General features: G+C 42.8%; 1 protein-coding gene across 1 annotated transcript in view; it reads right to left on the reverse strand.

Annotated features, from left to right (window-relative positions):
- SEC63 (SEC63 protein translocation regulator) overlaps positions 1-27,599 on the reverse strand; it is a 113,821-nt gene that overhangs the window by 43,410 nt on the left and 42,812 nt on the right. Inside the window, exons 6-9 of the mRNA XM_032781676.2 lie at positions 14,871-14,929; positions 12,624-12,674; positions 10,072-10,180; positions 949-1,043 (exon numbers count right to left, since the gene is read on the reverse strand). Of these exons, the coding sequence (XP_032637567.1) occupies positions 949-1,043; positions 10,072-10,180; positions 12,624-12,674; positions 14,871-14,929 (314 nt within the window). The remainder of the gene's footprint in view (positions 1-948; positions 1,044-10,071; positions 10,181-12,623; positions 12,675-14,870; positions 14,930-27,599) is intronic.

Here is a 27,599-nt window from a genome sequence, read left to right on the forward strand (position 1 = left end):
TGGCGCGGACCTTGTTAATCCGGGCGACATCCGAGCCGGCATGACTCTCCTAGTTCGTGTCACTCTCATATTTTTGAGATAGGCAGGTGAAGCGTTAGGGGGTCTTTTGCCCAAGGACCCCTACTGGAAAGTTGGGTACCAACCGGGATTTGAACCCCAGTCTCTCGTATCAAAGGGCGGCGCTCCTAACCACTACGCTACCCAGTCGCTGTTTCCCTGCTATATATATAGTGGGGAAACAGTCTCTGGGGTATGCAAAAGACTTTTAAATCAGTAATTTTTTAAGATGGACTTTTCCAAATTGATGTTACTTAAGGACGACCTAATTTGAACATGACTGGAACAACCTGCACAGTTCCAACATAATACCTTTTAGAGACCCAGAGGGGAGAGAAGGGTTAGTCACTTCACAAGATTTAAAGTTTGAGAAGGAAGATTTATATTGGCTCTGAGATGGTGGTTCAGACAGATGATAATTTGGTTTCAGTATTAAGACACTTAATCAGATTTAAGTTATAGATTTGATTGTCTGATAAAATTCTTTAGTTGGCATTTGTAACCAAAGAGATGGCCAACTTCTTAAATTATTCCTTTGAATTTAATGATTGATTATTTTTAGTGTTAATTTGATATAACTAATTAGATGACTTAACTCCCATCCAATATGGACTAACTTGTTTGATCTGTTGATCTGGATTTGTCGTAATGCTTCATTTTCAGTTTAGTTTAATATTATTAACAAAAGCTTAGCTTTGGTGATATTGCTTGATTTTATTTTTCTTTATGTGTTTTATTAAACGTAGTTTTCTTTCAATAAGCAATGTGGGTCCAGAACCTTTGAGGATCTGGATGGATACCAACCAGCCAGCCAATCTAAAAGCCTAACCAACTTACCCTTTTAAGTCTCTGGTTCTCACAATAGTGAAGAATCTTTCAGGATTAACTAACCTGAGGTATCTGAATGTTATCTGTTGGTCTGCTTGTAGCATCTTTGTTATACTGAGGGTCAAATTCAGAGGCTCCTGCTAAAACCATTATAAGCCCTGCAAAGATAATTGGGGACAAAGTACAACAAAGTAAACACAAAGTTCTAGAATTTCACTTCCTGAAATTAAGATCCCATTATGCCAGATAAGTGACTTTTCAGTGTCCTCAAACAGAAAACTCCCAGCTATTTCAATCTCACTACATCATGAGCAAGTCCCTACTTTGAGTAAGATATTCAGTAGACCCAGTACTGCCTCCAGTGTTACAGCTGCCTTTGGTGTAACACCTGACAAAAATCAGTCAAAGCAACTCTGGGCTGCAAGATGGGCTTTCCACATGATATCACATCTAGCAGGACATGCTGATGGTTTTAAAAGAAGTAGACTTGTCACATATTTGCAGCCCCAAAGACAGCAAAGTCTCTGGTCCCATCTCCCTCACAGCAGCTGAAGCTGTTGTGCAGGGAGTCTTCTAATGTGAGGGGAAGTTTGCATAAGCACATCAGCTGAAGTGGCTGGGGCTGTCTCTCTGCACCCTCTAAAGTTCAAAAAGGTGGTGTACAAAGAGGGGCGGGAGGGAAGTATTGTTTTCACTTGACATTTTCTGTTCAAGCTTTAGCAAGGGATTTCTGCATTCACAGAAATCACCCTGAACTGGTGACTCCAGTCTTGTCGAGCTGGGCCCAGCTCCTCAGTCTGGGCTTTGCAGCCTGGTGCAGGGATCATGCCACCACTCTGACTTAAACTGGCCAAACCAGAGTGGTGCTGTGACCCTCATGTTCCTGGTTGCAATGCCAGGAACGGGAAGATAGGCCCAGCCATGCAAGATAAGGTTCAAGTAGTCAAGATGTTGAAAATTTACAACACACAGGCATGACATTCTGTAAAGCTATACTGCCTATCCTTCAAATTCAGAGTCAGCTCTATACTGGGATGCTTCTGTCTGAAGCCAAGATAAAGTGACTAGATTAGTTTTTTCAAGTGTCTCTGGGAACCTTTAATTCTAAAGCAAATATTGTTAAGTACTAGATTTTTTTTTTAATGATTAAATTAGATGAACCCTTTGCAGTAAAAAGTAGTTCTAAAAACTAATTCCTTACACATGGACAGCAGGAATTACTTAAATGAAGCCAGGAAGATTTAGCCATCCTTACCTGAAAATTTCCTTTCAAACCTAATTTCCCACATGAGAGAGTTAACTATATTTTGGAGGAAAAAACAATAAAATTTCTTCTGCTACAGGGCATGGCAAATTCCACCTAATGACCACACCTAAATAGCTGGATGTCAATTTCCATCTCTGCTCTGGATGATCCATTTGTCTCCAAGGTGGGACAAACCTGTGGACCTTATTACTCGAAGAAAGGAAATTTTCAGGTAAACAGATACATTTTCATATTATTCTTTGTGCTAAGGTCTACAGAACTGTTACAATGGGATTTAGATAGTCTCTCTCCAGGATGCACACAGTAGAATCAGCCTTTAAATGTGGCTATCCGAAATGAGGTAGATTATATATAAATATCTTCTTCATACTTTAGTGCCCAAGGGAAGACGTCTGCCAAATAAAAGGAAATGGCTTTGGCTAAAGATTGGATGATCAATATGCAGAATGAGATGAATGTGTGTATTGATGGTCATATGGCCATCTAGCTGATCTCAACAGAGGAGACATGATTAATCTCAGAGAGAGTGTTAGTGCTCCTAAGGACTGTACTTTGATGTTTAACCAAAGGAGAAATATTTCTTGAATTTACTTAGGGAATGAATGCTGACAATGGTGAGGACTACCTGTCTGAATTGAAAGTATGTTGGAGACATCTTCCGATATCAAACAAACACTCAGCTGATTGAAGAATGCAGCCATCAGAAGGCCTACCCTACTAGATAGGAAATATGACGACACCTCCTGCAGGGGCTTGATCTAGGTATTGCTGTAAGAAGCAGAAGGAGGTTCCAAGGTTTTTCTCTGTGATCTTGCGGAATCCAATTGATGCCCTCAGGTAGCATCTAGTGTTGGGATTTGTACATAGCTTCCTTTTTACGAACATGATAGAACATTATACAACAGAGACTTCACCTTTTTACTCACAATAAAGTCCTCCTGGAGGAACTTATGGGTATGTTTCACTGGTTTAACATGGTAGTTAAACTATGTACTAGCTAGAAGAATAAATTCTCTTTGCTGCTTTCTCTTTTGAGGTGAGTGAGAGAACAATCACTTCATCCAAGTATTCATTTTAAACCTGTCTGGTCCCAGATGGAGGATTAGATTTGAAACTTCAGATCTCTGTGAGATAGAGAGATCTGGAGATCCAATGCTAGGTTAATCAGGTCTGAGAACTATAGTCTCTTCAGCTAGAAAGGCTGAAACAGTATCACTGCTACTCTCTTATTTCTAGCTTTTGTACTGTTCTGGGAAGCAGTGGAAAAGGGGAAGACACACATAGCTGGGACCTTGTCCAACTTTATGAGAGGTCATTCACCACCTCATATCACAGATCCTGACACAAAGAGAGGGCACAGTGCACTTTATTAGCTGTTTCCAGATGCAAATAGATCTATCGCCAGCTTAACCAACTGAATGACGATAAGTGAGATATATCCGGATGTAGGAACCATGCTGCTAATCTGACTTCCACCATGTATATCTTGGTGTTCATCTCCCCCTAGATAGGCAGTGCACATAGAGAAAGGAAACTGTTGCTCCACTCAGGACAGGAGAATTTCTCTGTGGGGTAGGGGCCATTGTATTCTTCCCAGTTATGAAACCCTATGAGACAAATTGACTGTCGCAACCAGAACAGATCTGTTTTCCATGAAAGGAGCAGTGCCCCAAGACTTCAATAAATCACTGTCTTCCAGCTCATGGATGCTGTGCTCTCTTTCTGGCACCCATTCCCTGAACTGAATTGGAAATATCCATTTAAAATAAAAATCTGACTCTCTACATTCAATAGTTGTGGCAGCAGACAAACAACTGGAGCTAGATCTCTGCCAACAGATGATAGGGCAAGATGCAGAGGATATCTGGAATTACTGGATAGGTAGCATATGAACTCTAGATCATTGAAGCATGCCTGTCTGAGATCAGAATTTGCAACAGGCTTCAATAAGAAAGGAAATTTTGTTTGTTAAACCACTTGTTCTCCAATATGGCCATCTTCATTTTCTGTTAACATTCTCCTGGGATGAGATCTTGTACCTGAGATAGCATTCTTCCTCAGCCCAAGTCTATGATTGTCTTCCCTCGCACACACACGAGAGAGAGAGAGAGAGAGACTGTCTAGATTCTAAGATACCCCAGGAACTGTATTACTCAGTGTGTTTACTTCAGCATTCTCTCTGTACAGAACACCCTGAGCAGAATATTTTCCAGGAAGACTGAACTTCCATCTTCCCTAACGCCAATGTTATTGCTACTATGATGCTGCAAAGCTCACGTAAGATCAAATGGTAGCAACTGAAGTCAGGGAAAGAAAAAGGCTGTCATTCATCTACAAAACATAAGAATCGTCTGACAATGGTAAAATAGAAATTGTGTGAAGACAATCTTCCTTTAGGAACTTACGTAGATGTTTCAGACAGGGCCTTGCTCTGTTTGTCCCATTCTCTGAAGCTAAAAACAGGATGGGGAGTGTCAGCTCCAATCTGAAGTAGATGGATGATTTCCATTACGATGTAGCCTTTCCAGGGGTTGAAGAGATAACAAATGGAACAACAGTTGTTCCTGTAATTCTTACACAGCTCCAATGGATACGCCTCTGGACATTAAGTGCTCCCTTCCCAAGGCGTGTGAGAAGAGATATAGAGCTTGATCAGGGGTCAGCAACCTTTCAGAAGCGGTGTGCCAAGTCTTCATTTATTCACTCTAATTTAAGGTTTCGAGCGCCAATAATACATTTTAATGTTTTTAGAAGGTCTCTTTCTATAAGTCTATAATATTTAACTAAACTATTGTTGTATGTAAAGTAAATAATGGTTTTAAAATGTTTAAGAAGCTTCATTTAAAATTAAATTAAAATGCAGAGCCCCCCAGACCAGTGGCCAGGACCTGGGCAGTATGAGCGCCATTGAAAGTTAGCTTGCGTGCCGCCTTCAGCACGTGTGCCAGAGGTTGCCTACCCCTGAGCTAGATCTTGCCTAGGGCAATTGCACACCTCCTAAGTGTAGTTTCATAATACTTAATACACTCTTGCCTGAAAGTCTTCTTCAATTCTTAGTTTTAAATATATTTTACTATTTGATTCTATAAATTGTTCTGGATTGCTGGCCTTCTTTCCTTAAGGGGTGGAGAGGTACACACCTAGAGCAATCAGTACAAGTCTATGACCTGGTCTTTTTCTGCATTTATCCCGAGTTTGTATTCTCTACAGGTGAGCAGGGGAAACCAGATACGGAGGATTATCCACTCTGCTGCACTCCATGAAAGCGAGGAGAAAGGCCAGATATTATTTCCTGTTATTTTTTCCCACAGGGGTCTCTGTTCTGCTCTGCTGGGAACATAGCCTTCCCCATACCTTGCGCCTCCAGGGATCAAGTGTTACAGGCTTGTGGCAGTGCAAAGAGCCCTCTGCAACTTCACTGTCACAGCACCTCTCTCTCACTCTTGTGACAGGGGGATGCAGAGGGCTCTTTGAGCTGCCGCAAGGCCAGTGACACCCAACCTTACAGGCATAAGATGGGGGTAGGTGTCCTGCACTCAAGCCAACTGTTACCATTGGATTTTTTGTTGTTGATTTTAGTGTCAGCTGAAATCCATGTTTACCAATTTCTGTTATTTTAAATCAAATCTTGCCAAGCCTGATGACATGGGATCCACATGGGACAGATAAGTCTGTGCTTCCCCGGGAGATCTCAGATATGAGTAGGGTGAAACAGGAGACAGAGAACCTCTCTTTCACCTCTGGTTTGTCTTGGCCTACGTATCTCCCTGCAGTCTACAGGAGCACCAGCTGCTACAAACACCTCTGAAAGTAAAGCAGAGCTGAGGGGACAATCTCTTAAAAGGCAAATGCAGCCATAGGACATGGCTGGACATTACGCAGATATTTTACTGAGTTAAATTGTTAGTCTACAACAGTGGTTTTCAACCCTTTTTTCCCCACATTTGTGGATCCCTAAAACATTTCAAATGAATGATGCGGACCCCTTTGAAAACCAAGATTAAAAATTGTAGACCCGTCATTTTCAAAATAAAATTTGGAATCTCCTTCAGAAAAACGCTGCAGCAGAGAAGCCTGGTCTAGCCAGCAGCCACTGTAGAACCAGAAAAACTGGAGGGAACTTCAGGAGATGAGGCATTCCCCTTCTGCCAGTGACTGTAAAGTCTGGTTCTGGCCCTAACTGGCAAGCAGACTGAAGTACCTATTGTAAAGGATCTGTGGACCTTAGCATGAAGAAAAGCAACTCTGATGATTTAAAACACCTAGTCATACAGTATTCTCATTGCCCACAGTGATGATCAACTCATCTCCTCCCTTAGTCCCTTAATCCTCAAGAAAGGGGAGGGAAGAGAAACATTTTAATTGCTAAGAAGATGCATAGGCAGCACAGTAGGACACATGAACAGAGTGGGCTCACAAAATTCAGTTTAGTAGTAACAAATGTTTATTACTGCATTTACCATATAGTTTTCAAAATACTCTACAAAAAGATGCATAAGTATTAGTATCCCCTTTACAGACAGGGGAGAGAACTCAGGCAGAGAAGAGGCTAGTTTGCCACCATAGAATCATAGAATATTAGGGCTGATGAGACCGCAGGAGGTCATCTAGTCCAGGGGGTTCTCAAACCGGAGGTCAGGACCCCTCAGGGCGTCACGAGGTTATTAAATGGGGGGGGGGTCACGAACTGTCAGCCTCCACCCCAAACCCTGCTTTGCCTTCAGCATTTATAATAGTGTTAAATATATTTTAAAGTGTTTTTAATTTATACGGGGGGGGGGGTCACACTCAGGGGCTTGCTATGTGAAAGGGGACACCAGTACAAAAGTTTGAGAACCACTGGTCTCGTCCAATCCCCCACTCAAAGCAGGACCAACACCAACTAAATCATCCCAGCCAGGGATTTGCCAAGCCAGGCCTTAAAAACTTCTAAGAATGGAGATTTCACCACCTCCTTAGGTAACCCATGCCAGTGCTTCACCACCCTCCTAGTGAAATAGTGAACCATACTGAGTTCAAGTTTCATATGCTCAACTCCAAGGCCCTTCACAACTCTGTCCTTTCTTCTTTATTCACTTGTGTTAATTTTGACCCACGTACCGTCCTCTCCACCTACAATGCTGATTTCATCTCATTTAGGATGGTCCTCTGGGTAGAGTGCTAACATAGGACTCAAGAAAACTAGGTTCAATTCCCTACTCTGCTATAGACTTATGTGTGACCTTGGGTAAGTTGGCCTCTCTGTGCCTCAATTTCCCATCTATAAAATGGGGTTAGTAGCTCTTCTCTGCTTCACAAGTATGTTGTGAAGATAAATACATTAGACTGTGAAGTGCTCCAATACAATGGTAACAGTAAATAGATATTGATAAACTTTAGTAGAGCCCCTGTCAGATTGATTTAGATAGGAAATTGTGCTCACCACCTGTGCTTGACAACTGCCTAGATGATTGAAATAATTGTCCCTAGTTCTCTGAGCCTGGAGGCTTGGGCCTCTCAGGGAAGGGTTCTCTACTTTACTTCCCCAGTCAGCCCGACAGAATAAGTTTTTCCTTTCTGCCTTTGGCATATATTGTAAGGTATATCTGTTCCTCTAGGTATTTTTCAGGGCATGGGTTAAGCAGGGAGAGTTTAGTTTCTCTCTATTGTATTGCTAGGAAGTTTGTCTTTTGACATATCACAGAGTATAGAAAATATATCATAACTTAGGCAAAAATTTCCTTTCTTCGAGCAGGACAGACTGCAGATCCATTACAATACGTCTTTCCCCTGCTTGCAGTTCCTTCGAGGCAGAACCAGACTTGTCAATTATGACAGGTTTGGAGTAGCCACACCCCTGAAGACCGAGCCAGTCTGAGATGCTTCCAAAGCTGCTCTGTCGAGTTATTTCCTTTAAAACTTTAATTCACAGATTATTAGGTAGAACAAGAAATTCAGATAAAAAACTTCCTACTGCTGAGTATCTTCACATTTCTCCCTTACCTTACAGGGTTTCCCCCCATTTCTTTGTAGTACAGAGGGAGAGTGGCCTCCATGTTCTAAGATAATAGGATAGCAATGAAAAGGAAATCTGAAGAGAGAACTGCTCCTGTGCTATAGAAATAAGTAATTCTGGAAAAGTTCACTCTGGAGATGATCTCTAATGGGTGGAGTTCACTGCAAGTTAGCTCAAGTGTACTAACTCAAGCTAACTGCACTCGAGCTAGCCTAGCTCCAGTGAGAGCAACCACGCTTCAAAACACCACTCGAGTTACACAGAGTGATTTGACTGACATCACACAGTGACTGGATTGGCAGATTAGTTTAGATGATGAGTTGTTGTAATTCAAGATGTTGCACCTTCACTGTATTACTAGCTCAGTCTTAAAGCACCACTTAACTCGAGCTAGAGATGTGTGTGTGGGGACAGGAGCCAAGTTAGGGGTAATACTCAAGAACTGTGCTGTGAAGACACCTTTAATAGGCTCCTTGACCCTCTGTAAAGAGGTTCAGAGGAAGCCCTCACATAGGGAAGCCCTGGTATCTCACTAAATCCCAAAGTGAGCAAGGTAATGTTACATAAGGGCTGATTCACTTCTTGCTAAAGAAGGCAGAGGAAATGGTCAGAAAGAAGTGGTCAGCCAAGAGGCCCCCTACAGCCTGCTTGTTACTCCATGTCTGGGGCTGCTCTCTCTCTCATATCCCTCTACAGCTGGAGGAGAGTGAAAAAGCAGTGGGACATGGCCAACCTATGGCATGAGCAGGGTTTGGTTAATGAAGGCACTTTTGCGCTCTTCCTTGAAATCTTCTGTTTCTCTGTTTGCCTGTGAGCGTTCCTGCCAGACAGCCTACCTAGATATGCCGCAGCCAGCTACCGGAGTACCAAAAAGGGTTTTTCCAGCAATCTTGTTCCAGAGCCCCCAAGGCAAAACAACACCTCAGTAACTCTCAGCATTCAGGAAGTCAAATATTAAGAATAAAGAGAATCCCATTTTAATCATTGTGTTTTCTGGTTGCTCTAGCAGGTCTGGTAAACCCTTCAGCTATTGTAGACAGATGAAACTAACCAGGTCTTCAAGGGTGCAGTAACTATCACCCTGCTTTGATTGATAGGCCTGATTCTGCCTCCAAAGGGGTTAGACCCATTGTGAGAGTTCTGCAGACTTTACCTATAAAGATTTTTTATTTAAAAAACCAAGTATAAGTAGACAGAAAATTAGGCATGCCATACACACTGAATGAACAAGTCATCTGAAAAGGACATTCCATGTTTTGGCATGGAGCCAGGTTTAAGTCTTTCAGCGCAGATATTTACAATGACAGAAACTTTGGCTATGATATTATGTCTGGTGCCTCCGATTCTACATTTAACTCTTTGGTAATAAGCAACAATGAGTCCTCTGGCACCTTACAGATTAAGACGTATTGGAGCATAAGCTTTCGTGGGTGAATACCTACTTCGTTAGATGCATGCATCTGACGAAGTGCGTATTCACCCACGAAAGCTTATGCTCCAATACGTCTGTTAGTCTGTAAGATGCCACAGGACTCTTTGTTGCTTTTTACCGATCCAGACTAACATGGCTACCCCTCTGATACTCTTTGGTAATGTAAATGTTTAAAAATACTCTGGGTCCCCAGAATTCTAGTATTTGGGATTTTTCCAACAGTAAGCTTATGAGTGACAGCATGTTTACAGCAGGAGTAAAGAGGGCATGGAGACCTAGGTTACAATCCTGTTCGGCTTTGGCTCAATGTGCAATCATGGACAAGTCAGCTTCTGTGCTTCTGTTTAACCAACCTTACAATGGGGTTACATTAATCACCCCATATAAGCACTGAGGTATTCAAATGAAGAGTGAACCCCCAAAGAGTTTAAAAGGCAACTTCGTACCTTTAACCAACTTCACCCTGTTTTTTCACATGCCTTTTTTACTTACGTTTCAGATCCATATTTCGTGTTTTATAAACAAAATATGTATAGATTTGAGTTGTGCGGATGAGAATCTGATCTCCACTGTAGCGTATTGATCGGTACCACCAAGAACCCTAAGACATTCAATAAGGATATACTGTGTCAAGGATTAATCTTTTAATTATAGCTATAAAATACTATAATACATTAAAGCACAACTAAATTGCTTTTCAATTCAGGATTTATTCAGAACCAACCTCCAATATTCATATCCAAAACAAAAAAATTATATTCACCCTACAGAGTCTGAATTTGTCATCTTAACATAGTCATGATAGAACAATGTCAGATCAATTTCAGTTTTGTAAAAATCAGCTTTTACCAACTCTAAGACTAAAGGTCGTTCTAACATTTTAAAAAAGTTACCAAAAATATCCCCCTGAAGTGTTTATAAACCAAAGGTTGCAAGATTGTGTTAGCTTATGTCAACCAGAAGGTGAAAGTGGCTAGAAACATACTAACTGTTCTGCATTCATTCTTCAAGAAATCTAATCAACAGTATAAATTAGGTGAAATAATTCTGAAAAATTATTTTTATCTAATGTATTAGCATCACAGCTGAGCCTTTCTAGCCTAGGAGATTTACAGCCACCCCTCCCTTTCCTCCAAATTTGGGGGACTTCCAAATGTAAACAACAACTTCAGCTTTTATATTTTTAATTTTTCTAGTTCTTTTTCTTGCAGAGACAGACTTGAAAATGTAAACTGATACAAACCAGTCACTAAAGTTGAAAACTCGTCACCTAAGCTTCCTAACAACCACAGGTTACTCTCAGTCCCTACACACACATTTACAGCACCTTTTCTTCACTGTGCCTTTCACTTTGGCTTCTGCAGAACAAGAGTTTTTAAATAAGCCAGTTATGGTCTTTGATGGGCCAAGACAGCTTTGTAATATCAGTAGAATATGAATGGTCAAAATAGATTAAGCTCAACAGTCTGATGAATTTGTACACAGATTCATAAAGGTCCCACTGAACCTTTGAACTGGTGCAAATGTTTACAATACTTTTAAACAAAAATAGTTCAGATATGAAACGTGAACACCATTTCTAGTGTGACCAGATTTTCAAAGGGGAATAAAACAGAATACTACTTGTTTTAAGGGAGGGGTGCTTATGTGATTTTGACAGATAGAGGAAAGAGAAAATGGTGCCCAATCCTCTCGTTTATGTTTTCTGTGCATTTGCCTTCTCTTTTCTTTACCCCTACTTTCACCTATCCTCCAATCCTCTCTCTCCATACCCTGAACCCAAGTCTTCTCCCCTCCCTATAACCAATATTATCTCACTGTTTCCTTGTACACCCCCATCCATCTCCACCTATTGTATCTTGTTTTATATTTAGATTGCAAACTTTCTGGGGTGGGGACAGTCCTTTGGTCTGTGTCTGTACAGCACCTAGCACAATCAGGTCCTGGTCCTTGACTGAAGCTCCTAGGTACTACAATAATAGAATGAATACATGTGGTGATTATTTGTATCACATACACTCACTTCTTTGTACTCCCCACTTGCTCACTTTCCCCCACCTCCTACATCCTGCCACAATCTAGTGCTGCACTGTTGGGCAGATAAGGTCAGCAGAAGCACGGTCTCTCCCTAGCCCACACTCTGGTTCAGTAGCCACCTGCCATCAGTAGTGGTGGAGCTGAGCTGCCTGTAAGCTGGCCATGTGTAGTAGTACCCAGCGTCTCAAAATTCCATATGAAACTCTGTGCATGGGAAAAGGAGAGCACAAAGGGAGTTTTCACAGTGAGTGTCCAAGGAAGAGGGAGAGAGAGAGAGAGAAAGCTTTCACACAACTGAAAGTTGAAATAAAATTGTTACTACACAAAAATGAACATTATAAAACAAAGTTATCAAGAGAAACTGAACCATCAACTTGTTCCATCCCTGGAGTAGCCTTTGTTCAAGGTTGAGGCTCAGCAACAACCCTGAATTGCCTTCAAATGCCATAGATGAAAGATATTCCCCAATTGTGAGGAATGAGGAAAGAAGCTATGCAGCAGAATATATAGTGTTGTAAACTTTCAGGATAGTCAATGTTTCTTCTTAAATCCCAGCTCTTGGAGTCCTGAGAACCCCTACTTTCATTTAAAAAGTTTTTAGAACCTCAGAATTTCAGAGAAAAGCCTGACAAAATGAATCCTGAAAAGTCAAATAGCCAGAGGCAGATGAAAAGAATCCAGCAGTTTTTAAATATTTCATGTTTCAGCTAATATTCTGAGGACCTGACTCATGACTTCTGACTGGGGCTGACAATACTGTGTACATATAAAAATACATGACAAAGAGATGGGCAAATTCTACAAACAATGGGTCATAAATTTCAACAGAATTAAGCACCATGGTATAGCATCCTTTGTCATAAAAGCTTTTCTGCAAGTGCACTTAAAATGGAAGCAAACAGTTACTAGACTGTAGACAAAGCTGTTTCAGGAATAAGACTTGAGTTCCTCATTCCCCACCATTCATAAAAATAAAGATTTTTTCCTTTAGTTTAGGTAATACTTACCACAACAACTGGAAGAATAACCATAAATGCTAGTCCATATACCAGCAAAACCTAAAAAGAAAGATATTTGATATACACCAGTCTATTACTAACTATATTTCATACAAGAAGTTTTGTTACATACATATGCATTAATTAGCTACATTTATTGCTGTAGAAGCCATCTTGAGATTTATGATTTTGAAGGCTACAACAGCTAAATGGATCAGAAGCAAGATCTCATTCAGAAATTTTCAATTTACAATTAAATATAGTAAGTGTTTTGTATGAGTGCATTCTTTAAAACGCCTATCTGTTGTCTTGGATGGGTTGTTTTAATTATCCAAAAGTTGTCTGCTAAGCAGTGATTTTATGGAAAGGCATCTAGTTATTCTATTCTTGAGGAAGTAGGTAAGGGTCAGCATTAACGTGTAGCAATGTAATGTAATAGAAAGGATTTTTAAACTGTGGGTGCAGAATTGCTAGGATACAGTAAGTTGTATAGAAATTAAATGCTACATCTCTATATAAAGAACAAAAAGTTGAATCATGTATATTTGATTCTGTGCTTGCACAGATTGCCTAGGAAGGTTGCGGAATCTGCATCACTGGAGATTTTTAAGAGCAGGTTAGACAAACATCTGTCAGGGATGATCTAGATCAGTGGTTCTCAAACTTTTGTACTGGTAACTCCTTTCACATAACAAACCTCTGACCCCCGCCCCATAAATTAAAAACACTTCTTTATATTTTTAACACCATTATAAATGCTGGAGGCAAAGTAGGGTTTGGGATGGAGGCTGACAGCTCATGACCCCCCTGTAATTGTCGCAACCCTAAACCTATGCTCAAACATGGCATCTGTATGGCCAGTTGTTGGTCAAGGGGTCACATTGGTGCTGTGTGCAACACCGTAGTGCCGTGTGCTACTCTATGGTGTGGTGTGCAACATTATAGTGCCATGTGCCTATTATTAAACCTTCTGTCTGGTCAATTGTGGGTCAAGTTAGTGCCATGTGCAAAAGAGTACGGTGTCGTGTGCAAAAAAGTAGTGTGCTGGGTGCAGATCCTGTTTACGTCAAGGGCACCAGCTCGGAACCTGGAAGGCGAAGGAGCTAGGGACCAATCAGACGCTGACATGAGTAAGAGTCTTCAAATAAAACTATGTCTCATGCCAAAAACGGCAGGAGTATCCACACGTTAGCTGAAAGGCCTGATCACCCTTTCAGCCTGGGTCTCCTCTGGATTTTGCCGGCTCATGTCGTGTCGTTTCGTTTTGTTTTTTGGATTATTTCCCACCAATTCGTCATGCTCTCGGTGTCTGTACTGCTGGTCAGCTGCGCTTGGAGTGTGGTAGGTGCATTTTAATTTCTGTAAATACTCTGTTTGCTTAGCCTCTTCCTTCCCTTTTTCCCTTCTCTTACTTGGTGCAAAGTTGTGTATACAGTATATGAGAGCCAAATCGTTGTACTAATTGCTGTTGTGGCTGGTTGGTGTATTTTACAATATTCGGTTAATGGGTGTACAGTTTACTCAGTTTTGTGTATCTGCTTTGGATTTTAGTGAGTAGTTGATCATAAATCGTTTGGTTTCTTGTTGTTGGATATAAATAGACTGTTTCAAGTTGTGTATGGTTTTATTCTGATAGTATTTTTAGTCGATAAATTACTTTTCCCTGGCCCAAGTTGTAACTTATCCCCATTAACAAACAGCCATGTGGTTTGAAATTTCAATCTGTCACGTTTTGATTTTCCTCTCTCAATCAAATACTTACTTGAACCTGCATTGGTCTCGGACAGTAATAACTGTGTGACCTCCTGAGGGGTCCCAACCCCCAGTTTGAGAACCCCTGGTCTAGATAATACTTAGTCCTGCCAATAGTGAAGGGGACTGAACTAGATGACCTCTTGAGGTCCCTTCCAGTCCTATGACTTAAGCTATTCTATGCAACAGCAAATGTACACTTATAGAAGGTATAATGACCAGGCTACCATGTCAACATCATTTCTGCATGTGTTAGCACCATACTCCCAAAAAGATTACAATTAAGCTTTTTTTTTTTTAAATCACTTCTTATTCTCAAATTTGCTCCATGGAAACAGGGAAGAATGATACACTCTAAATGAGTGATGATGGGCCTGAAAGTAGAAACATCTGATATGTCAATACATACTCACATGCATAAAGTTAAGTATGGGTTTAACATACTTGCAGGATTAATGCCTAAGGCTGTGTCATGGGATCTTACATAAAGTTACATTAACTCACCAAGAGAGAATTTTTCTGATCCACAATCCAAGCTGGCAATGCAATACCAAAGCTCGTAGCTGGAGAGAATAAGAGAAAACAAACCTGTTACAAATGGCAAGGAATTTTTTTTTTAAATCAGAGGGACTTTTAAAAGAGGGTGGGTGGAGGGAGAAGGTTGTCTCCATGTCAGAACTTACCAGCAAATTTCTAAAATTCAGTTAACTAAAAAGGTTTTGGAAATATGTCTACTAAAGGATGCAGAGAACTGATAAGAGTTTCTGAAGCTATGAAAATTTCACCATAACTATTTTGGCTCACTAACTATGTGCAAGATGTACAAATACATCAAAGAAGAATAGGTGAATAGAAGGATTTAATTGGTTAATACAGTTGTCCAGATTCATAATGCTTCCAGTGGTACAAACACCTACAGTACAGTAAATACTTTGATGGGAAAAAAACGGTTAGCTATCTTTCTATAATTGTTGTTCTGCAAGGTGTGCTGCACATGTCTATTCCACTATAGATTTGTGTGTGCTCTGTGCACAGTTGTCAGAACATTTTTCCTAAGTGATACTCATCAAGACGGTTTGAGTGCCCTCTGCCATCATGTGCAGGTATAAGAGGGGAGAGTTGTCCCCAACTCCTCTCAGTTCCCTCTTACCACATAGACTCCAGTAGAGAAAGGAAGGAGGGTGGATCATGAAACGGATATTTACAACACATTTCGAAGAATAGTTATGGAAAGATAGGCAACCACTTCAAGTGATTACATGTCTTATTCCACTGTAGGTGACTCACTAGCAGAACAACTTGGAGGTGGGCTTGGGATCTACTTCAACAGAAACTGGAGAACACCACATCCCAAAGTGGCATCTCTCTTGGACTGATGGACTATAACATAATGAGAAGCAAAATGTGTGCACTGATGATCAAGATGCCACTTTGCAAGTGTCCAGAATAAGTACTTTAGGCAGAAAAACTGGTGATGCTGGATGCACACTAGTTGAATGGGACAACGTCCTAACTGGTGGAGTCACATTAGCCAACTTGTAGCATAAACGAATGCACAAAGAAATCCAGGATTAAATCATTTGAGTGAAAACTAGTTGGTCGTTCAATGCAGTTTTGTTACGGTCACAGATGGAGTGAATACCTAAACAACTTAATACAGGTCAATGTAGAAAGCTAAAGCTCCCATCACATCTAACAAATGAATTTTCTCATCTCTAGGAGAGTGAGGCTTTGGAAAGAGTCAGTAAATAAACTGCCTGGTTAATGTGAAAATTAGACACCACCTTTGGCAGGAACTTAGGGCGAGAGTGGAGGTAAACTTTATCCTTATGAAAAGCTGTACAGGGAGGCTCTGATACCCAGGCTCTCAACTCACTCACTCTCCTCACCAAGGTAATCACAGTTGAAAATAACACCTCTGTAGCTAGGGAGCAGAAAAGTTAAGAGGCCCAAAATGTGGTCCCCATTAATTTTGTCGACACCAAGTTCAGATTCCATGAAGGAACAGGATCACGTACTGTGGGTATAATCTGTCCAAGACCATTAAGAAGCCTAATGGTGATAGGGCTGGGGAAAAGGGATCTACTGTCCGCTAAGGGGTAGAAAGCAGACATAGCTGTCAGATGTACTCTGATACAGGTAACTGCCAGATGATGTTTTAGGTGTAAAAGGTAATCTAAAATGTGACTGATGGGAGCTTGTTCCAGGGGGACATCTTTCTGTTGGGACCAGAAGTATTACTCAGAAGTACTTCCTGAACATACTTAGAGCAAGCCCTTTCTAACAGCGTTAACCATAAATTATCCACCTGTCAAGTTGTGGGCTTGTAGGCTGGGATTGAGCAGGTGCCTATGGTCCTATGAATCATATCTGGGTCAAACAGGAGAGAAAGTGGAGGTCTGAATGACAAGCGTAGCAGAGTCAAATACCAGTGTTGCCAAGGCCATGCAGGTGCTATGAGGTGAGCCTGGTCTTGCTTGATTTTGGACAAAACTCTGGGCAGTAATGGAATCAGATGGAAGAACTCCATCCTGTATGCCTTCCAAGACAGCAGGAACTTATCTGTCAATGAGTCTTGGCTAAGACTTCCCTGGGAACACAACTGATGGCATTTCCTATTGGCCTTTGTTGCTAAAAAGGTCCACTTGGGGAGTCCCCATCAGCTGGAAGACGGATCCAGCCATGTCGGGACTCAGCGACCACTCATGGTCATCAGAAAAGGATGTGCTCATCTGATTTGACAATCTATTCTGCACCCCTGAAAGGGAAGCGGCTCTGAGGTGAATCAAATTGGCTATGCAAAAGTTGCACAGGCATAGCTGAGGCAAAAACACTCCTCCCTGCCTCTTTACAGAAAACCAGTCTCTGTGCTGTCACATAAGACTAGCAGATTTTTTTCCCCTTGATATGTGGAAGGAAGTCTGAACAGGTTAGACCAACAGCTTGCAACTCGCTGACACTTATGAGTCTTTAGATCTCTGAAGACCTACAAATCTCATGTGTCCTGTCCCATCTCCACTCTCGCCCACCCCCCACCCCCAACCAAGGGGTGATGCGTCTGTGACTAAAGTGAGCATTGCTTTCGGGGAACAAAGAACTACCATACAGACTTCCTGAGGGTCCATCCACCGGTCCAGAGACAAAACTAACATTGGTAGTCAAACCAATATCTAAATGATGGCAACTTGGGGCATACACTGAACCAAGCCATCCTTGCAGCTTTCTGAGGTGCAGTCCGATGTGCTGCACTGCATAGGTACACGCTGCCATGTGTCCCAAGAATCTAAGGCAACTGCACACTATGGTCAGAGGATGTGCCTTCAATTCTATAACTAAGCCCCATAGTGCTTTGAACCACAATTGCAGTAAAAAAGCCTTGGCCTTCATAAAGTGTAAGACCATCCCAATAAATTCTATTCTCTGTACTGGTTTCAGGATTGATTTGTCCCAAGCTACTAGGAGCTCCAGCACACTGAATGTGCACAGGATGATGGATACACTGGACAGCACGAGTCTGGAACCAGCCTTTGACCAGCCAATCATCCAGGTACAGGAACATGTGGACCCCTAATTTTTGATGGTGTGTCACTTACTGATTCTACAGGTTTATCTGGTGATAAGGAAGATGATGCAACAGCAATGCCTGCTCTGTGTCTTGTGGTGAGGGAGCTGCCCAAGCAACTTCTAGCTGCTTCGTACTGATTCTGGTATTTAAACACCAGAGAACATCGCCTGAGGTGCCGAAGCTTTCAGTACACACTTAAGGAAACTAACTGAGGTGGGTGAAGAGAAGTCGTAGCAGGAGAATGTGGCCCTGGGATCTACCCTTATCCATGCCACTGCCCCCTACGAGGCAGCCACTACTGGGACTTCTGTGAGATCTGTGACCTCCAAATCTCTGACAGAGGTTATGCAACCCACCTAGACAGGAACACAGAAGACCACAACACCGAGTCTGAGGAAGACGACTGAGTCCTCTCATAGTGGGGGAGCAGAGCCCATTGGAACTGGAGATAGGTGGCCAGATCCTAGAGACGGTGATGCCAGGGATATCATTGCTGGTTGTACCTCGATTGCACTGGCTTCTAAAGTACCAAAAGCTGAATGGTAATGATACTGCAATGCTGCTCACAAGGCGGAGTAGGAACCAAAGAATCGGTACTGATTGAATATCTTCCTGCACTGCCAGGGACGCAGGTACTGAGAGGTTAAGCAGTTCTATTGTGGCTGCATACGCCTCTGGTGTCATTAATACCAGTACTGATCCGTGACCACGGTGAGTTTGTAAGGATACTTCAGTGCTGGGCTTTGATGGACCTGGAACAGGTTCCAGAGTCAACAATCCCTCTTTAGATGAGAAGTTCTCTAGAGAGTGCCTCCTTTCAGAGAGTCTCTCTACAGTCCTTGCCTCTAGCTGATCACTTCTATATCCCATCCAGTCCACTAACACCACCCACCACTCACCACACTAAACCCAATAACCGAAATTAGATGAAAATACTGCTGCCCACGAAAGACTAGACTACTAAGCACCATAGGCAGAGAACAGGAGAGACTATAGGGCACCAGTGGAATGGCAGGGAAATGATCAAGTGAAATATCTAGATAACCCTGACAAGTCACCCACATGCTGTACAATCAGGCGAAAGCCTCCTCAAGATCACTGCCAATCTGACCTGAGGGAAATTTCCCTCCCAGCCCAACATAGGACAGTCAGCTAGACCCTGAGCACATGAGCAAGAACCAGCCAGCCACGCACTTGAGATGCAGAATGCCTGGAGCGACCTCAGAGTCCTGGCCCACTCCATACAATGTCCCATCTCCAGCTGTGACCATCCCTGATGTTTCAGAGGAAGAAGATTAAAAAAAGCTGAATATATTGAGGGGGAGGATGGGAATCTCATCCTTACTCCAGCACATGGCTGGCTGAAACCCTGAAGCATGAGCTTTTAAGAACATAAGATAAACTGGAACTGAGCCCTGCTCCCTACCATCACAAGCAACCCCATCATACAACTACACTCAAATTTGGCCAGCTCTCTTTCAAAGCTAGTTAAGTTGTTTGACCCCACAACCCCTACAGGGAAGGCTGTTCCAGAACCTTGAACTTTGTACTACTGAATTTCATCCCATTTCTGTAACTCCAGTCCTTCTTCTCAACTTTCTTTTTGCTAGACCAAACAAGCGAAGCTCTTCTAGTCTCCTCTCATAAAATAAACCCTCCATTCCCCAGATCATCATGGTAGTTCTTCTCTGCACCTGCTCCCATTTAAAGTCATCTTTCTTCAACATGGGTGATGAGAATTATACACAATATTCCAAATAATGTCTTCACTAGTCCCTTGCACAATGGCATTAATATGTCTCTATTTATACTAGAAATGCCATGCCTAATGCATCCTAGGATTTCATTTGCCTTTTTCACAGCCACATCACATTGGTGGCTCAGCCATCATGTGACTGACCCACACCCCAGATCTCTCTTGTCTGTTGCTTCCAACTGATTCACCTCCATCTTGCAGGAGACATTATTATTAGACCCTAAGTGCACATTATCATCTCCTTCCTCTGAAGCATCATGGACAACTGTGACTGGAGATGGGACACTGGAAAGCATGGGCCAGGGCGCCAAAGTAACACTGAGCCTTCTCTCTCAGATGCTTGGGCTGCACCTTGCTCACATACTCAGAGCCGAACTGACTGCCATATGTAGGGTGGGGAAAGAATTCCCCCCTCCCCCCCCCACCTTGTAGCAGGAATTTTTATTATAAGACCTTAAGTGTATGACCTTGTACAACTGAATTCCATCCCATTTCTGTAACTCCAGTCATTAAGGTCATACAGATCTTCCTGTATAATATTCCAATCCTATTCTGTATTGATGATGCCTCATCAGCAAATTTTATTAGCATACTCCTACTTTTTGTGCCAAAGTCATTAATACTAATATTAAATAAGCTTGGTCCCAGTACAGGGAGGGACTCCACTAATAACCTGCCTCCAGTCCAGTGACTCACCTTTCAGCACAATCCATTGCCTTCTACTCTTTAGCCACTTTCTTATCCACTTTACAATTCTCCTACTGATCCCCAACTTCCCTAATGTAACTAATTCTTATCTGATACCATGTCAAATGCTTTACTGAAGTCCAAGTATATTAAATCTGCTGCACTTCCCTTATCTAAAAAAGATGATCAATTATTTTCTCAAAGAAGGGTGAATCTTCAGTAAACCCAAATTGCATTACATTACCTTTACCATTTTATCTCAGTGAATTTAATTATTCTTTCCTTCACAATTTGTTCTAAAGCCTTGCATTCTTCTGAGGTCAGACTAGCAGGTCTATAACTACCCAGATCGCTTTTTCCTCCCGTTCTTAATTATAGGTATCACATTAGCTATTCTCCATTCTTAAGATATTACCTCCCAATAGACAGATTCATTACAAATCCCTGCTACCGCATTAGTAATCTCACAAGCCAGTATACTGGGATGGCAATTATCAGTCCCCCTGACCTGATCACATCAAGCTCTTCATGTTTTTCTTCTACCTCAGATGTGGTAATTTCAATTTTTAGACACTCACTTCCATCAGCCTTACTGCCTTCATGCACGTATTCCATATTATCATCCATATTAAAAGCTGAGACAAAGTATTCATTTAGTTCTTGGGCCATAGCCAGATTATATATAATCTCCTTCCCATCAACTGCATAGTGGCCCAATCTCATTCTCCCTTATTCTCTTTTTATTTATGTAACAAAAAAACCCTCTATTTTTAATTTCATTGGTGATGGCTATTGCAGCTTGACTTTTAGAAATTTGCATTTTATTCCTACATTTTTTTAACCTCCACATTGTAGCTCTCTTTTTTTGATCAACCTCTTGTTCCACTCCCTATAGACTCCCTGCTTACTCCTAACAACCTTTTTGAGGTAGTTATTCATCTAGCTGTGGCTACAAGTTATTTCCTCTTACTTGGAATGCTTATTTCGGACAAGTTTTTATATAGCTGATTTTAAGAAATTCCAAATCTGCTCCACATTTAAATCCTTGAGCTCTTCAGTCAAGTTGACTTCTTTAACTAATTCCCTCCATTTCCCAAAGTCTGCTGTTTTGAAATAAAAAAAAAACAACACAGTTGATGGCCTGGTTTTGATTATCCTTCTATTTAATTTAAATAATCACTCAATCCAAGGTTATTTCCTACAACTAACTTTTCTATCATGTCCCCACTATTTACCAAAAACAAGCCTAAATTTCATCACTTCTTGTAGGTTTAGTGACAATTTGATGAAGAAAGCAGACCCAATTATTCCTGGATGTGAGAGATGACCAACCAGTACTAGTAGGATTTATTCTCCAATCTATACCTGGGAAGTTAAAGTCTCCCATTATGGCACAATTCCCAAAAATATTTTTCTCTAATATTAAAGAGATCCCTATCCATATCCAAGTCTGATCCTGGGGTCTATAGCAGACCCCTAGCACTATCCTAACAGAGTGTCTTTTACAATCTTTCCCCTTGAATACCTTTGGTGTTGGTAGTGTGAAAGTAGAATAAATTATATTGTAAGAATAGAAAGGATTAAAGAAACGTTGTCTGTACCTTTAAGCAAAATTGTTGGAATGTTGCAATCCAGGTGTCAGGAATACAGACAATAACATAGAACAATTGCACTGTTTAAGGGCAATTGGTGAAATATTAGCCTTAGATCGATAACTGTTAGTAAGGAAGTGGGATATGCATGCTGTGCCCCAGGTGATTTTTACTGTTTTTTGCTTTCTTTGTCCCTTTGTCTAACTCCAGATCTTTTATCTGTATAAATAAGACTGTTTAGGCCTTGCATGGCTGCTCACATTATCTGGGTGTATTAGCAGAGCGCTGTGCTAATAAAACAGAGTGGTCTGACAAACTGAGAGTCCTGAGTCTAACTTTGACAGTAGTGACCAATAGATTGCTGTGCTGGTTTTGATAGTAAGGGATGTAGCTTCTACACATTCAGCTACTTTTTTTTTCGCCAGTGTTTTCTCAAACATCCTCACAGCTGTAAACTGGGATGCAGAGGTGATCTGCTTGAGATGATTGATTGTTATGCATGAGTGTAACCCAGCTTCCTTGCAGTCACTGAGTTAGGAGATATTGCTCATCACCACTCACATAAAAGTGTCTGACCAGGACATAACCCAAGATGTCTCAGTCCAAGTGAGAATCATACCCCTAAATGACAAGCCACTTGCTTGCCACTAAACACATTTTACTTTCTAAGGGCATGGCTACACTTGCAGATGTAGAGTGCTTTGAGTTAAACCAACCTTCGGAGACTGCAGTAGGCAAAGCGCTGCAGTTTGTCCACATTGACAGCTGCAAGTGCACTGGCATGGCCACATTTGCGGCACTTCAGCAGCATTGGGAGTGGTGCTTTATGGGTAGCTATCCCACACAGCATCTCTTCCCATTCTGGCGCTCTGGCTTGCATGAAGGAGGCGGAGATGCGGGGCACTCTGGATCCTGTCCCAATGCCCCGTAATGCATCAGTTCGCATCCCAGCAATTCCTCTGCTTCCACGCACATTTGCCACCATCTTTCAACATTTTTTGTGCTGCGCGCTCTGTCTTCCCTTTCGGTCTGCAGGAATGGAGCCCGAACTGCTGAGGAATATGCTGACAAGTCTCACCAGCACGTCACGTTTGGCAGTCAAGTTACTCCTTAAGATCCAAACTGATAGTGAGAACTCCGATGACTATATCAACTCAAGTAACACATATGATACAAGGTTGCTTGTGGCATTCAAGGACATGCTCACCACTGTGGAATGCCGTTCTGGGGTTTGGGGAAACAAGCACTGAGCGGTGGGATCACATCGTCCTGCAAGTCTGGGATCACGAGCAGCAGCTGCAGAACTTTCGGATGAGAAAAACCACTTTCATGGGACTGTGTGCTGAGCTCGGCCCCACCCTACAGCACCAGGACACAAGATTGAGAGCTGCCCTGATGGTGAAGAAGCAGTGGCTATTGCAATCTAGAAGCTGGCAACTCGAGACACCTACCGATCAGTCGCTAACCAGTTTGGAGTGGGAAAGTCGACTGTTGGACTCATGTTGATGCAAGTTTGCAGGGCCATTAATCGGATCCTGCTCAGAAGAACTATGACTCTGGGTAACGTCAATGACTTTGCGGCTGGCTTTGCACAAGTGGGTTTCCCTAACTGCAGAGGGGCAATATTGGGATGGGATGCATATTCCAATTCTAGCACCAGCCCACCTAGCCTCCAAGTACATTAATCGGAAGGGGTATTTCTCTACGGTTCTCCAGGCGCTTAGGGATTACTGTGGGCATTTCACTGACATTAACGCAGACTGGCCCAGAAAGGTGCATGACGCACACAGCTTTCAGAACACTGGCCTGTTCAGGAAGCTGCAAGCCAGGACTTTTTTCCCAGACCAGAAGATCACTGTAGGTGAAGTTGAAATGCCTATTGTGATCCTTGGAGACCCCACTTACCCTTTAATTCAGTGGCTCATGAAACCCTATACAGGGAGCCTTGACAGCAGCAAGGAGCAGTTCAACAACAGACTGAGCCGGCACAGAAAGAGTGTGGAGTGTATTTTTGGCCATTTAAAGGGTCGCAGGTGCTCTCTGTATGGGAAGCTGGACCTGGCCGATGACAGCATCCCCGCTGTTATATCCGCGTGCTGCACCCTCCATTACATTTGTGAAGGGAAGGGTGAAAGCTTCACTCAGGCATGGACCTTGGAGGTTAAACACCTGGAGGCTGAATTTGAACAGCCAGAGAGCAGAGCTATTAGAGGGGCCTAACGTGGGACTGCAAGGATTAGGGATGCCTTGAGGGAGTAATTTGAGGCTGAAAGCCACCAGTAATGTCTGGTGCCCTGCACAGGAGTGAAGTGCAGTGGTTCCAATGTTAGTAGGAATCTGTATTTGCTCCTCTGACTTGCAGTGCCTGTTGCTTTCCTGGGCTAAGGTATCTTTTACTTTATGCAATAATAAATAATTTTTTCAAAGCCAAAAAATCCATTTACTTAAAAGAAAATTCATTTATTGAAAAGAAATACAATTGCCTTGGAAACAGAAAGGGCAAAGGGGTGAGGTGGGGAATGGTACAATCACAGATTTGCATATGTCCTGTTATCATACTCAGCCTTCTGGTCTGGAGCACTGCACAATGAGTGCTACATTTCAGGATGGCTATACTGCATGGTGATGGGGGTTGAGTGCAGCGGGTAAGGGTTGTAATTTTCGGGGCTGGATGGCGAAGCTACAAGTGTTGGAGGCAGCTTGTGGTGATAAGAATCCAGATGTTGGGGAAAAGTGGGTTGGAGGTGATATGGGGGCACAAGGAAAAGCGTTTTGAGATAAGGGCTATGGCGGAGGGGCGGGCGCGGTAGCTCTGCCTGCGTAGCTATGAGCGCCTGGATCAAGTACACTTGGCTCTCCATGATGCTTATCAGCCAATCCGTACTTTGCTGCTGCAGCTCTGCACTTTTGTGCTGAAAATCCGCATTGATCCACATTCTGCTGGCAGATCCTTTCACTCTCCCTCCACTCGTGCGCTTTTAGATTCTCGTTAAGTGACTGCTGCATTACTTCATGCAGCATGTCTTCTTTGCTTCTACGTGGCCTCTTCTCAAGTCTTTGCAGCCTCTTGGACGGTGATAACATGGATGGCTGAGATCTCAAGGTTGCATCTGTAAAGGCACACACCAGATAGAGCAATGACTCTCCCATACTTAAGGAGGGCAAACACAGTCTACAAAATAGCATAATTTGCCTGTCCCAAAGCGAGCACACAACCCACAGGAGCCCCAAAATGGTGAGTAAGCAGTAGGGATCCAGAGGGAATGATTGCTTCATGGCTGTACTGTCCTCTGGGTTTCCGTGCCTTGGGAAGAGCCAACAGCTTCAGGGAGCCCCTATACTGAAACTGTCCCCACATTTTCCACAGGAGTTTGTTCTGGAAGATCTCGCTGCTGAGGGTGGCCTGGGAAGCAAACGAGGGTCTTCTACTACAATGTGGCTTCCGCCCTGGCTCATATGCAGCTTGCCTGTGTGCAGCAATGGTCCCCCCCATCCCTCACGGCACAGTGGCACGGATATATTAGCGTGACTGGGCCAAGGACCACAGTGGCTCTCCCAAGAAACCTGCGCAAGCGCATTGCCCAAGTTCTGTCTGAGACCTTTGAAGAGATCACTGAGGCCGATTACTGCAATGTGAGAGAGCACATCAATGCCCTCTTCCACGTCTAGGCATGCATGCAGCCCTAACCCTCTTTGCCCCCAGAGCCTGCACTGAACAATTTCTTCCCCAAAATAAAAGCCACTTACCAGGCATCTTCTCTGGTGTTTGTCCTTTCCCAAGCACCAGCCACCACAACTGGCTACTTTCCTCCTAGCTTGAGAACAGCTCCTGGTTCCATGCATCTAGGGATTCCAAGGTGTCTTCCTCCGCCTCAGCACCCTCACTCCCGCTTTGCTGCTCCTCCTCCTGCCGCCTTGTTGAACTGGGCTCTGAAGTGCCCATGGGTGGGACTCAGAGTGGAGGTGGGGTCACCCCCAAGTATCACGTCCAGCTCTTTGTAGAAATGGGAGGTTGCAGGGGCAGCACTGAAATGGCAGTTTGCCTCACAGGCTTTGCGGCAGGCATTCCGCAGTTTCTTCACTTTAACCCTGCGCTGCAATGCATTCCGGTCATGGCTCCTTGTGACGCTGCACTCTATATGATTTTATGAAAGTATGCTGATGAGTGTGAATATAATGTAACTAAAATATGCTTCATGCAAACGGTCTCTTGTAAGGTATCATTACAAAACTTATAATCTACTGAATGTGGTCATCCTATTTGTATAAATATATCACTCTTGCATCTGAAACTAGAAATATGAAATATAACTCTAAGGGCCTATTGTAATTATGCAAAGTGTGGGCCATTAATGGTGGTTTGGAATCTCGATGGCTCCCATCAGCCAGGACAATTGACCGCGCATGGCTCTGTTTGCCGGCAGGCCTGCCTGTGAGTCAGGCTGGGAGGAATGAAGGCTTGGGGTCTTACACTGACATGTGATCATGTCACCTGAACTGGACTCCACCTTTAACATGGTGTTTTTCCATTGAGAAGGAGGGGTGGGAACCCAGAGGGACAAAGGATTCCAGCCTTATGCAAAAGCTATAGAAGTGGGTGGAACAGAACAAAGGGGAGACAGCCATCATGAGAAATCCCCTAGCTACCACCTGAGCTGGAACAAGGGTTGTACCAGGGGAAACGATTGTGCCCAGACTAGGTAGTCATCCAGTCTGTGAAAGAAACATATTGAAACATCACTGAGGGTGAGATTTTATCTGTATTCAGTTTTATTGCTGTACTAGGCTTAGACTTGCATGTTCTATTTTATTTTGCTTGGTAATTCACTTTGTTCGGTCTGCTACTACTTGGAACCACTTAAATCCTACTTTCTGTATTTAATAAAATGACTTTCTACTTATTAACTAACCCAGAATATGTATTAATGCCTGGGGAGCAAAAACAGCTGTGCATCTCTCTCTGTGTGTGCTCCAGAAGGCAAACAATTTATGAGTTTACCCTGTATAAGCTTTATACAGGATAAAAACAGATTTATTTGGGGTTTAGACCCCATTGGGAGTTGGGCATCTGAGCGTTAAACACAAGAACACTTAAACTGCTTTCAGTTAAGTCTGCAGCTTTCGGGCACATGGTTCAGACCCTGGGTGTCTGTTGTTGAGCCAGACACACCAGTCTGCTCCAAGACAGGATGCTGGAGTCCCAAGCCGGCAGGGAAAGCAGTGGCCGAAGTAGTCTTGGCACATCAGTTGGCAGCCCCAAGGGGGTTTCTGTGATCCAACCTGTCACGCCTTTCCGTCATATCCCTTGATATCTACCCGAAGGTATCGTAATTCCTACGGCTGGAGCGCAGCTGGGACTGGCCAGCTTCCTCCCCCCAAAACACTGAAGAGGTCCAGGACCTCACCATTGCTCCATATTGGAGATTGCCTGGTGCATGGAGACATGGTCACCTGGACGCATGGTCACCTGGAAAGACTTGCTGAGAGCATTCCACACCTGGCTGAGCAAACAGGAAGGGTCTTTTCAAAATTCCCAGAGAATTCAAAGGGCAAGTCTGATGGTTGGTCACCTGAGGGTAGGGCAGCAGAGTTCAAACTGATGACCAGAATGGCTAGAACAGGCATTGTGGGAC

Source organism: Chelonoidis abingdonii, chromosome 3 (assembly GCF_003597395.2).
Source record: "Chelonoidis abingdonii isolate Lonesome George chromosome 3, CheloAbing_2.0, whole genome shotgun sequence".
Lineage (NCBI taxonomy): Eukaryota > Metazoa > Chordata > Testudines > Testudinidae > Chelonoidis > Chelonoidis abingdonii.